Source organism: Sinocyclocheilus rhinocerous, unplaced genomic scaffold (genome assembly GCF_001515625.1).
Source record: "Sinocyclocheilus rhinocerous isolate Xijiao unplaced genomic scaffold, SAMN03320098_v1.1 scaffold752, whole genome shotgun sequence".
In the NCBI taxonomy this organism is placed as follows: Eukaryota; Metazoa; Chordata; class Actinopteri; order Cypriniformes; family Cyprinidae; genus Sinocyclocheilus; species Sinocyclocheilus rhinocerous.
In genome coordinates this window covers 899458-913323 of record NW_015639777.1, presented here as the reverse complement: position 1 = coordinate 913323, position 13866 = coordinate 899458, and the positions used below count along the sequence as shown (strand labels likewise).

At 33.8% G+C, this 13866-nt stretch overlaps 1 protein-coding gene across 4 annotated transcripts in view; it reads left to right on the top strand.

Moving 5' to 3' along the window:
• Window positions 1-159: 159 nt before the first annotated feature.
• Window positions 160-13866, top strand: part of LOC107751882 (anoctamin-10) — a 42561-nt gene continuing 28854 nt past the window's right edge. For 2 of the 4 annotated variants that reach the window (XR_001641306.1, XM_016567649.1), the window contains exons 1-7: window positions 160-631; window positions 3056-3206; window positions 5714-5911; window positions 6395-6529; window positions 7400-7519; window positions 11793-12126; window positions 12264-12499. Coding sequence is in view for 3 of the 4 variants with exons in the window: in XM_016567649.1 (XP_016423135.1) it covers window positions 3068-3206; window positions 5714-5911; window positions 6395-6529; window positions 7400-7519; window positions 11793-12126; window positions 12264-12499 (1162 nt within the window). In the remaining variant the exon portion in view is untranslated. Of the gene's footprint in view, window positions 632-3055; window positions 3207-5713; window positions 5912-6394; window positions 6530-7399; window positions 7520-9620; window positions 9815-10297; window positions 10433-11302; window positions 11423-11792; window positions 12127-12263; window positions 12500-13866 lie in introns of those variants that run through there. The other 2 variants (XM_016567650.1, XM_016567651.1) reach the window with 2 other exon arrangements.

The window sequence follows — 13866 nt, the reverse complement described above, 5'->3', positions numbered from 1 at the left end:
GCAATAACTTGAGATTTGCATGTAGCCTGGGTTGCGAATCAATTCAGACTGGTTCATTACAAAGAACCGGTTCAAAAGAGTGATTCACTCACGAATCGGACAGCACTAGCATTGATCACGTGATAAAGCATCAAACGTGAACTCTGATCTAGACTTCCTAACTGGCTAGTGATTATTACCAGCGTTAAATGTACAGTTCAGAAGTCGTTTTCACTGCATACGTGTTGTTTGAAGGCGCAAAATAATTTTTATTTTCTTTGATGCTAAAACGCATTTATAACGGTGTATGGCGTTTACACGAATAACTCTAAGAGGATCTATTTCAAGTTCATATAGGCCTACTGGTTGTCTGCGTAATTAAACCAGTGTTGACAAATCACTTACAGTTGCATATGCAAGTGTTTATAACAGGTTTGAACGGTGGGTGGGTGTTATCTAGATTTAGGGCTGTGTCATCTCGATGACGTGGAGGAACTCAAGTCAGCCTTAACTTTAAACCTCTCCGTCTCATACAGTTAAATTAAACACAAATTAAATCAAGGTTTTTAAATCAACTGGCTTGAATGGGTCTCTAAAGCGCAGGACTGACGTCTGTTTCGCTTTCCGGACAGCTGATCGCGCGTGCTACACTGTGAGTAGAAATCGTTTTCATGTCAGTGGGGTTTCAGGCCTGACATACGGCTTGTATCTTTAATATGTTACTATACAAACATTTAAGCTTTGCAAAGTGGTAACAAGAGTGGCATTTGTGAGTTATTTATCCGTATAAATGTAAACGGGATCACATATAGCCTGTCTTTGTATGTTTCCTTGTCGAGCATGCATGTTTAGCTCCGCCCAATAATCTGTCAACGAAGTCAAACCACGTTGACTGTCATTCAGCCAGGACAACCAAAGAAATGTGTAATGCAATGAGAATCACATGCTGTTTTTTTCAGAGACATGTCCACAAACTCTGGGTTATTCCTGCAGGTGTAGTTTTACAGCGATCTTCTTTGTTGTCGGTTTTCTTGCCACACCTTTTCGTGCAATGTGGAATGTTACTTGTCTGGAGTTTTTTTGTTCTCTCTCTCCAGAATTGCATGTTTAAGAATGCATGCATCTTCAAATGGTTGATGTTATGTTGAACATATATAGAGACGATCCCTTAGCATATGCATACATGCATTATTAATCATATCTGCTGTGTAGCAGCAGGCAGACACAAAATAATGCACACACATATGTTTTGTACCTTTATGGTGACTTTCCATTCACTTACATTGTTTTTATATTGAACCAATGATATTTCCTACCTATTAACCCCAAACGTACCCCTAAACCTAACCTTCACAGAAAGCTCTTTGCATTTTTAGATTAATTAAAACATCAAACATAATATATACGTGTGTGTGTGATATAATGAATAAAAATGGAAACTTGACTGTGCAGAAAAATAAGTACACCCCTACATTAGTGGCTTCTTGATGTGTTTCTTGTAATTCCTATATAAAAAAAAAAATCTAACTAGATTTTTTTTTTGCTCATTCCTCCATTAAGATCTCCTTTAAAGGTGGGGTAAGCGATTTTTCAAAAATGCTTTAGAAAACTGGTTGCGTACGTATGTGTGGGGCGGAGCTATCAAAATAGGGGCGAGACCCTTTTGGGGTAGGGGCGTGTTTGTTTTGGTGATTTCAAATGTCAACATTGGCTACCAGAAATTGCTTACCCCACCTTTAACTGTGTGATATTGGAGGGGTTTTCTTTCATGTATGGCCCATCACAACTTGAGGATTGAGGTCTGGACTTTGACTTGGCCATTCCAGACTTTTCCATTTCTTTCATCTGAGCCATTCTTTTGTGGATTCTCACATTCTTCCCAAGCATTACTTGGTGTAATGTGAAATTCAAGTTTGCCAGGCCCTGAAGCTGAAAGCCATTTAATAATGTTATACTATTACTATTGTTCTGCTGTTAAACTTGATTTTAATATTAGGCTCGCTCTTGATGTAACGTAATATTAATATCATCAATGTTGATGTAGGGGTGTACTATTTTTTCCCACACACACACACAAAATGGACATTTCAGTTTTTTTACATGAATTTTTTTTACATGTTTAACTTGATTTTAATATTAGGCTCGCTCTTGATGTAACGTAATATTAATATCATCAATGTTGATGTAGGGGTGTACTAATTTTTTCCACACACAAAATGGACATTTCATTTTTCTACATGAATTTTTTTTACATGTTTTTTTTCTTTTAAATAACTTTTTAACATTTAATTATGAAAATGGATACACTGTAATGTTCAACATTTTGGTGTCAGTAAGATGTTTTAATGTTTTTGTTTCTATTTTGCCAATTTTGGCAAATATGAATTTCCAGCAGCCATTACTCCAGTCTTCAGTTTCACATGATCCTTCATAAATCATAATATGCTGATTTGGTGCTCAATAAATATTTAATATTATTATCAATGTTGAAAACAGTTGTGCTGCTTAATTTTTGCTTGAATTTTATTTATTTATTTTTTTGTAGCAGTGCAAAAGCTACTTTTGATGAATTGAATACATTGTAGCTAAATTAAAGTGTAAATTTCTTAAAAAAAAAAAATACTGATCCTTTTCAATGGTAGGTAGCTAAATAAAAGTGTAAATTTCTTAAAAAAAAAAAAATACTGATCCTTTTTAATGGTAGTATATATTAGAAGATTGAGTTATATTATAGTGAATTTTATACTGTATGATATGTCTTCATCATCAAGCAGTAAACAATATGTGACACATTGACATTTTTGACCAGCCATGAATTTTATTCTAACCTATTAGTAAGAATGACCTATTTGCATGAGTCTTCTGAGTAACAGGAAAACATTTTCATAAGCAGTTATGGATGCAAATAAGGCTCGCTCGTCAAAGTGTGAATTGTGTGGTGTTACTTGTGGTGTTTCATCTGCTCTGAAGTAAAATCTCACCCTGTATCTTCTGTATCTGAATCTTGAGGAGAGTGATATGTTTTATTTATACATTTTTTTTGCCCCTTGCCTCTTTTCATCTGTGTGTAACACAGGGACCAGAAAAAATGCAGCTAGGCTTGTCGGTTTCTGACAGTGATGTCTCTTCGTTCACCCCTCTGGTGGTCCTGGAGCTTGCTGATGACACTAAAGCAGAGGCCATCACTTGGTTACTAAACAGGATCAGAGGCAAGCAGCAAAATGGAGGTGAGACCCCTGGCATGTAACATCTAGGGATAGAGGTTGACAGGAACTGAACATTTTCTGAAATATCTACTTGTCTTCTAAAGTTGTCTGTGTTTGAAATCCATTGTTTTGTTTTTTTTGGGCCTCTGTCAGTGTTACTCAACCACTGTGACCCACCAAACGTGAACCCTGCCCTTCACAGAGGTCAGGGACATAGAATATCAAATTCTGCCTGTAGAGGAAACACAAATGCAAAGTTACTTTATACATATTGCTTGCACAGACAAAATGGAGCAACTCTGTGTCATATTAACTGATCAGTGCTCTATTTGTTAATTAAAATAGTCTGACACTACAATGTTAAATGGATACTAGTTCTGTAATTAATTTTTATTGTACTTAAACTATAAAGCTGTCATAAAAGATAAAGTACTGCTGTAATATTTCAAGAGATTAGTAACATAAGTTGTTATTATTTGAAGCTGTTTTTATATGAAAATTAAGACACACAACATGACACTTGCTTATTCAAAAGTAAATAAAATTTGTAAATAAAACAGTTACTTCAATATACATCTTCTTTGATTAGCATGTTTACAATTTCAGTTCTGTTTTAAAATCCATTTTGGGTTTATGTGATAATAAAGAAAATAAAACTAACATATGAATTCCTGAAAAGATGTTTTGCAGTATCTTTTATCATAATTATTTTAAATATTTATCGAGACTGCTTCACTGCCTGGTGGAATCATAAAACAGGAAATGATTCCCTCAAGACTGTTCTCTGGAGGAACCTCCACCCAATCTACTGAGACCATCACAAACATCTTTTCTTTTCTGTATTTCACCGCTGATTTATCTTGTTTACTAGTAAGTAAGTACATTTTATTTATAGAGCACATTTAAATTCAACTTACGCTGACCAAAATGCTGTACAAAACAATTATAAAATACAGTAAAATATAAAATAAAATTGAGTAAAAATCAAAGATAACAGTTACTAATCTATAATTTAATAATCAGGAAAGGCTACAGAGTAAAGATGCGTCTTAAGTCTAGATTTAAATCAGAAATAGAAGAAGCACTCCTAATGTCAGGCGGCAACTGATTCCATAACCGTGGAACAGCAACTGCAAAGGCTCTGTCACCTTTCAATTTAAGTCGTGACCGTGGAACATGTAAAAGAGCTTTGTTGGCAGATCTGAGAGACTTAGGAGCTGAATAATAAAAAAATAAATAAAAAATAAGATCAGAGATGTAAGATGGGGCTTGTTCATTAAGAGCTTTAAAAACAATCAGCAAGATTTTGAATTGAATTCTAACAAGGACAGGAAGCCAGTGAAGGGAAACTAAAATTGGAGTGATATGATCACCTTTTTTTGCACTAGTTAACAGTCTGGCCACTGCATTCTGAACCATCTGCAAACGTGCCAATGAAGATTGGAAGAGACCAAGGTATAAAGAATTACAATAGTCCAGCCGTGATGTGATAAATGCATGAATTTCTTTTAGAAGTCATTTTTACAAATCTTAAAAAGTAACGTGTCGATTTAAGTCTGGAAATTATTCTCAATTGATCGTAGCCGTTTTTTAACAACTGAGCTAATTTGCTTTTCAAGACAAAGCTCAGAGTCAAAGATAACACCTATTTTTATTTGCCATCCAGCATTTAATATTCTCAAGATAGTCCATGAGAGGCTGCAGAGAATGTCTAGATTTTAATGGAATGCATAGCTGAGAATCATCAGCATAGAAATTAAAATATATTTTATATTTCATAATTATATTACTGAGTGTAAGCATGTTCAGATTAAAGAGTAATGGCCCCAAAATTGACCCTTGAGGAACCCCACAGGAGAGAGAAACAGATGATGAGAAAAACTGGCCAATAGCCACTGAGAATGTCCTGGATTTAAGATATGACTCAAACCACAGTAATGCCATATCCTTAATGCCTACCCAATGTTCAAGGTGAGACAAAAGATATTGTGATTTACCAAGTCAAAAGCGGAGCTCAGATCCAGTCAAATCAAAACTGCATTTTCACCAGAATCAGCCACAAGTAACAAATCATTCATCACTTTTAACAAAGCTGTTTCAGTGCTGTGATGAGGTTAAATTAGATTTCCACTAAACATGCAGTTGTGTACTATGAATATTGCTGGCTCTATGACAAATTGCTTGTAATCTTCCTTATTTGTAAGGATATATGTATAAATATGAATGTAAATGTGTCAAGGTCAAAAAGTCTCCTAAAATATCAGATAATCTATTATTTTGCCTGATAAGGCAAGTATAATAATGTTTACAAATGAATACTTTTTTGATTTTTTTCTTTAAGATTTTTTTTTAAACCAAATGAAACCAACATAAATACAAAGAGTACATTTTTAAGAACCCCTTTAGTATTATGATAGGATATTGGCTTAGTCTATTTTTATTGCCAAATTTTATGCACATTTATTTTTTTGGGGGGGGATTTGACCTGGTGAAATGTGTATTTCCTAACACTGTGATTCTATTTACAGGAGCAGAGTTGTTGGTGGATCAGCTCCTGTTTCCAGCTCAGGATGGTCAGAAGTCTAATCCAAATGTCTTTGTGGTGGGCTCCACATTGCAGAGGCTCTTGAAAGGAGCTGAGGATGTAGGGTTATTTAAGGAATTTCAAGATGGGACAATGCGAGGGTTCACTTATGCCAACAGAGAAAGCTTCAAAGACTTTTATGGTGAGATTTAGCTATAACCAAAGATGAGGAGTCTGTTATATTTTGTTATTTCAACTTCATTAGTTAATTTTAAAGACTTCATGTTTATATGACTAGGTAGAAACGAGATATTGATTCTTTAAAAATGCTTTATTTTAAGGACCGATTCTCCTTATTAACTAATTGCTTATTAGCATACATATTACTAGCATATTGGCTATTTATTAGTACTTCTGAAGCACATATCATGCCTTATTCTTCATGCTCATATTTTAGATCCCTTAATCGTATTCCATTCCTAAACTTAACAACTACCTTACTAACTATTAATACTGTAAGCAGCAAATTAGGAGTTTATTGAGGCAAAAGCCATAGTTAATAGGGAGAACTGGCCCCCAAACTAAAGTGTGACTGATTTTTCTAACAGGGATACAGTATTAGGATACAATACAGTAACTGTATTGGTCCAGGTTGTTCTATAATACTGTTGCATTGTGCTCATAGGAGATGGTGAAGGATTTCTCAGTGATGCCGAGTGTCAATACATTATCAAACATGAGTTGGACACACTTAGGGCTAAGAATGAAGAGCATGTTCCTGGATACCCTAAGGTTAAGCTCTACCCTGGAAAATCAGTTGGTAAGTGTATGTCTATCACCAGCTGCATTAGATGAATACAGTAACTAAAACATTAAAGTTGCTGTGTGTATTTTTATTGTAAAATGCTTCTATTCCGGTTTAAAATAATCAAATATAGTAAGCCCGTTGTCAATTTTTCCAGATAGTTGTAAACATTTTGGCTCTTTGATGCTTTCAACATTGTTCTGTTTGTTTGTATCTTAAAGTCAACTTGAAATCAAAATTGACCCCATTTACATGTTCTGGGTGTTATTCATCTGTGCATCTTATTCCTAAAAATTGTTCATCCTCATAATCTTTAATCAAAATGTAATAAATTGCTGATAAATTTGTGAAAACCAGTGCTGTTAACCAATGGTCACGTTTCTGTGCGCTAAAATATTATTGGTGCACATGTTTTTGATTACTTGGTTACTATTTACTTAATTCAAAAGTGAAATTCAGAAATTGAATTCAATGAGGGAATATTAATATTGTTATTTTTTAATGTACTGTTAAAAATTATGTTGAAATAAGCTAGTAGTATTTGGCAGGTCATGTGATCTCAACATGGTGGTTTATTCTGTCACATCCCTTGTAGAATAAAACATAATTTTTAAACCACTGACATCATTTCATTTTAGAGTACATAATTTTGAATATTTGATTTGTCAGTATTATATCAGCATAAAACTGTCTTGAAGTAGCAACTTTAAAAAACTTATAGTGGTGAACAGCTGAAACTAGATTCAAAACATTACCATTCAGATTGTCATATTTGCTGTTTAACAAAAATAATGCTTTAGTAATTTTTTTTATTCACGTTTTTTTCGCAATTCCTTTTTCATTTTTGAAGATTAAGTTACATTTTGATGGTAAACTCTTTTCCAGTGCGGAGGTTGCAGTCTAAAGGTGTCCTAGTCCAGTATTTTCCTCTCCATAACAAAGAAGACCTTAAAAGGCTCTCGTTCTCATGGTACAAAAAGATCAAATTGTCCTTCCAGCCACTGGGTGAGTCACTCTGTCTGTGTGCGCTGGCAGCATGAACTTTATACCCAAATCCAGCCTTTATTGTCAGTTTTCAGATATAACTTACTGTGAAAAGAATTTCACAAGAATTTATATAAGTACAGCTGAATGTCATATTTGGTGGGTGTGTGTGTGATTTATATCTGTTCTCTTGAATTATTGTGGGAATTCAGATTAATGTTGATTGCTCAGCACTGTAAGTTGCTTTGGATAAAAGCGTCTGCTAAATGCATAAATTATTATTATTATTATTATTTCAAAATATGTCATGTGATGTAACCAGAATGCAGAAAAAAAAATCATAAAACAGGAAATGATTCCCTCAAGACTGTTCTCTGGAGGAACCTCCACCCAATCTACTGAGACCATCACAAACATCTTTTCTTTTCTGTATTTCACCGCTGATTTATCTTGTTTACTAGTAAGTAAGTACATTTTATTTATAGAGCACATTTAAATTCAACTTACGCTGACCAAAATGCTGTACAAAACAATTATAAAATACAGTAAAATATAAAATAAAATTGAGTAAAAATCAAAGATATCAGTTACTAATCTATAATTTAATAATCAGGAAAGGCTACAGAGTAAAGATGCGTCTTAAGTCTAGATTTAAATCAGAAATAGAAGAAGCACTCCTAATGTCAGGCGGCAACTGATTCCATAACCGTGGAACAGCAACTGCAAAGGCTCTGTCACCTTTCAATTTAAGTCGTGACCGTGGAACATGTAAAAGAGCTTTGTTGGCAGATCTGAGAGACTTAGGAGCTGAATAATAAAAAAATAAATAAAAAATAAGATCAGAGATGTAAGATGGGGCTTGTTCATTAAGAGCTTTAAAAACAATCAGCAAGATTTTGAATTGAATTCTAACAAGGACAGGAAGCCAGTGAAGGGAAACTAAAATTGGAGTGATATGATCACCTTTTTTTGCACTAGTTAACAGTCTGGCCACTGCATTCTGAACCATCTGCAAACGTGCCAATGAAGATTGGAAGAGACCAAGGTATAAAGAATTACAATAGTCCAGCCGTGATGTGATAAATGCATGAATTTCTTTTAGAAGTCATTTTTACAAATCTTAAAAAGTAACGTGTCGATTTAAGTCTGGAAATTATTCTCAATTGATCGTAGCCGTTTTTTAACAACTGAGCTAATTTGCTTTTCAAGACAAAGCTCAGAGTCAAAGATAACACCTATTTTTATTTGCCATCCAGCATTTAATATTCTCAAGATAGTCCATGAGAGGCTGCAGAGAATGTCTAGATTTTAATGGAATGCATAGCTGAGAATCATCAGCATAGAAATTAAAATATATTTTATATTTCATAATTATATTACTGAGTGTAAGCATGTTCAGATTAAAGAGTAATGGCCCCAAAATTGACCCTTGAGGAACCCCACAGGAGAGAGAAACAGATGATGAGAAAAACTGGCCAATAGCCACTGAGAATGTCCTGGATTTAAGATATGACTCAAACCACAGTAATGCCATATCCTTAATGCCTACCCAATGTTCAAGGTGAGACAAAAGATATTGTGATTTACCAAGTCAAAAGCGGAGCTCAGATCCAGTCAAATCAAAACTGCATTTTCACCAGAATCAGCCACAAGTAACAAATCATTCATCACTTTTAACAAAGCTGTTTCAGTGCTGTGATGAGGTTAAATTAGATTTCCACTAAACATGCAGTTGTGTACTATGAATATTGCTGGCTCTATGACAAATTGCTTGTAATCTTCCTTATTTGTAAGGATATATGTATAAATATGAATGTAAATGTGTCAAGGTCAAAAAGTCTCCTAAAATATCAGATAATCTATTATTTTGCCTGATAAGGCAAGTATAATAATGTTTACAAATGAATACTTTTTTGATTTTTTTCTTTAAGATTTTTTTTTAAACCAAATGAAACCAACATAAATACAAAGAGTACATTTTTAAGAACCCCTTTAGTATTATGATAGGATATTGGCTTAGTCTATTTTTATTGCCAAATTTTATGCACATTTATTTTTTTGGGGGGGGATTTGACCTGGTGAAATGTGTATTTCCTAACACTGTGATTCTATTTACAGGAGCAGAGTTGTTGGTGGATCAGCTCCTGTTTCCAGCTCAGGATGGTCAGAAGTCTAATCCAAATGTCTTTGTGGTGGGCTCCACATTGCAGAGGCTCTTGAAAGGAGCTGAGGATGTAGGGTTATTTAAGGAATTTCAAGATGGGACAATGCGAGGGTTCACTTATGCCAACAGAGAAAGCTTCAAAGACTTTTATGGTGAGATTTAGCTATAACCAAAGATGAGGAGTCTGTTATATTTTGTTATTTCAACTTCATTAGTTAATTTTAAAGACTTCATGTTTATATGACTAGGTAGAAACGAGATATTGATTCTTTAAAAATGCTTTATTTTAAGGACCGATTCTCCTTATTAACTAATTGCTTATTAGCATACATATTACTAGCATATTGGCTATTTATTAGTACTTCTGAAGCACATATCATGCCTTATTCTTCATGCTCATATTTTAGATCCCTTAATCGTATTCCATTCCTAAACTTAACAACTACCTTACTAACTATTAATACTGTAAGCAGCAAATTAGGAGTTTATTGAGGCAAAAGCCATAGTTAATAGGGAGAACTGGCCCCCAAACTAAAGTGTGACTGATTTTTCTAACAGGGATACAGTATTAGGATACAATACAGTAACTGTATTGGTCCAGGTTGTTCTATAATACTGTTGCATTGTGCTCATAGGAGATGGTGAAGGATTTCTCAGTGATGCCGAGTGTCAATACATTATCAAACATGAGTTGGACACACTTAGGGCTAAGAATGAAGAGCATGTTCCTGGATACCCTAAGGTTAAGCTCTACCCTGGAAAATCAGTTGGTAAGTGTATGTCTATCACCAGCTGCATTAGATGAATACAGTAACTAAAACATTAAAGTTGCTGTGTGTATTTTTATTGTAAAATGCTTCTATTCCGGTTTAAAATAATCAAATATAGTAAGCCCGTTGTCAATTTTTCCAGATAGTTGTAAACATTTTGGCTCTTTGATGCTTTCAACATTGTTCTGTTTGTTTGTATCTTAAAGTCAACTTGAAATCAAAATTGACCCCATTTACATGTTCTGGGTGTTATTCATCTGTGCATCTTATTCCTAAAAATTGTTCATCCTCATAATCTTTAATCAAAATGTAATAAATTGCTGATAAATTTGTGAAAACCAGTGCTGTTAACCAATGGTCACGTTTCTGTGCGCTAAAATATTATTGGTGCACATGTTTTTGATTACTTGGTTACTATTTACTTAATTCAAAAGTGAAATTCAGAAATTGAATTCAATGAGGGAATATTAATATTGTTATTTTTTAATGTACTGTTAAATATTATGTTGAAATAAGCTAGTAGTATTTGGCAGGTCATGTGATCTCAACATGGTGGTTTATTCTGTCACATCCCTTGTAGAATAAAACATAATTTTTAAACCACTGACATCATTTCATTTTAGAGTACATAATTTTGAATATTTGATTTGTCAGTATTATATCAGCATAAAACTGTCTTGAAGTAGCAACTTTAAAAAACTTATAGTGGTGAACAGCTGAAACTAGATTCAAAACATTACCATTCAGATTGTCATATTTGCTGTTTAAAAAAAATAATGCTTTAGTAAATTTTTTTATTCACGTTTTTTTCGCAATTCCTTTTTCATTTTTGAAGATTAAGTTACATTTTGATGGTAAACTCTTTTCCAGTGCGGAGGTTGCAGTCTAAAGGTGTCCTAGTCCAGTATTTTCCTCTCCATAACAAAGAAGACCTTAAAAGGCTCTCGTTCTCATGGTACAAAAAGATCAAATTGTCCTTCCAGCCACTGGGTGAGTCACTCTGTCTGTGTGCGCTGGCAGCATGAACTTTATACCCAAATCCAGCCTTTATTGTCAGTTTTCAGATATAACTTACTGTGAAAAGAATTTCACAAGAATTTATATAAGTACAGCTGAATGTCATATTTGGTGGGTGTGTGTGTGATTTATATCTGTTCTCTTGAATTATTGTGGGAATTCAGATTAATGTTGATTGCTCATTTAATGCAAATGTAAAGTGAAGCAGATTTGTACTTGCACCATCTTAAAAATACACCAGCTCAAAGTCTGATGTTTTTGAACATTAAACACATGCAATGAAATCACAGTGCACTTTGCTATATTAATTGAAGATGTTCCCTTTGTGTCCTTCGTGATGTAGATGACATCAGACATTACTTTGGTGAGGGTCTGGCGCTCTACTTTGGATTTCTGGAGTATTTCACGTTTGCCTTGGTACCCATGGCCCTCATTGGTATCCCTTACTACCTCTTTGACTGGGAGGACTACGACAAGTATGTGCTGTTTGCTGTCTTCAACCTGGTTTGGTCTACAGTATTCTTGGAAGTGTGGAAGAGATGCAGCGCTACGTTAGCATACGGGTGGGGAACTCTGAGCCGCAAAAAAGCATTTGAAGAACCGAGGGCTGGATTCCATGGAGCTCTGGGGTTTAATCCAATCACAGGCCGAGAGGAACCAGTCTACCCTAGCTCAAAGTACCACATTTTGAAATGTTCTCACGTTTTGGAAAAAAAATGGCACCAAAATCAACATCAAACAAATATAAGCATGATAAATATCGTAAATGTTCTAGATGCTCAAATTGTTTTGACTGTTTGTTTTCCCATGACAGGCGGCAGTTGAGGATATATTTGGTGTCGGTTCCCTTTGTTCTGCTGTGCCTCTATCTGTCCTTTTACGTGATGATGGTTTACTTTGACATGGAGAATTGGGCCATAAGTATATACAATGAAAATCCAAACTTTGCGACCGGCATTCTGCTGTTTGTACCCAGTATCATCTACGCTGTGGTCATCGAGATCATGAACTTACTGTATCGCTATGCAGCAGAGTTTCTCACAAACTGGGGTGAGCCTGAAATTCTTCTAGTCTTTTTTCCCGTTCTTCTTTCAGTCAGTCAAGTCAAGTCACCTTTATTTATATAGCGCTTTTAACAATAAAGATTGTGTCAAAGCAGCTTTACAGTATCAAAATAGGAAAATAGTGTGTCAATGCAAAAGGACAATAGTAAACACTTCAATTTTCAGTTAAAGGCAGTTCATCATTGAATTCAGTGATGTCATCATCCAGCTCAGTTCAGTTTAAATAGTATCTGTGCAATCAAGTCGACGATATCGCTGGAAATTAAGTGTCCCCAACTAAGCAAGCCAGAGGCAACAACGACAAGGAACCAAAACTCCATCGGTGACAGAATGGAGAAAAAACCTTGGGAGAAACCAGGCTCAGTCGGGGGGCCAGTAATGTAAAATGGTACCATTTGTTAACATTAAAAAGTAAATGCATTAGCTAACATGAACTAATAATCAGCCATATATTTTCTAAAGTATTTATTAAACTTTCGTTAGTAAAAATATAATTATAATAGAATTGTTCATTGTTTGTTAATGTTTGTTCGCAGTGCATTATTTTAATGTTAACAAATAAAACTTAATTGCAAAAAATTTGTAAGTGCTGAGATTGATATGACTAATCTTAAAATATTGTTACTATTCATTATTAGTTTAACTAATGTAATATACACTGCTGTTCAAAAGTTTGGGATCAGTAAGATTTTTCATGTTTTTAAATAAGTTTCTTATGTTCATAAAGGCTGCATTTATTTATTCAAAAATTATATTTTTATTTCTGAAGGATCATGTGACACTGAAGACTGGAGAAATGGCTGATGAAAATTCAGCTTTGTATCACAGAAATAAATAATATTTTAAAGTATATTAAAATAGAAAACAGTTGTTTTAAATTGTAATATTTCACAATATTGCTTGTATTTGATCAAATAAATGCAGTCTTGATAAGCCTAAGGAACTTCTTATATATGTATATCATTATGGTATCATTAGGGATGTTTTTGGCCTTTTTATCATCCACCAGTTGACATGAGGGTTTATATTAGTGCTGTCAAACGATTAATCACATTCAAAATACAAGTTTTTGTTTACAGAATATATGTGTATGTACTGTGTATATTTATTATGTATATATAAATACACACACATGCATGTATATATTTAAGAAAAATATGTTATATTTATATATTAAATATATTTTTAAATAATATGAATTTATTTATTTAATATGAATATACATATGTACATTTAAATACATATAAATATTTTCAAAATATATACATGCATGTGTGTGTATTTATATATGCATAATAAATATTCACAGAACACTCACATATATTATGTAAAAAAAAACTTTTATTTTGTATG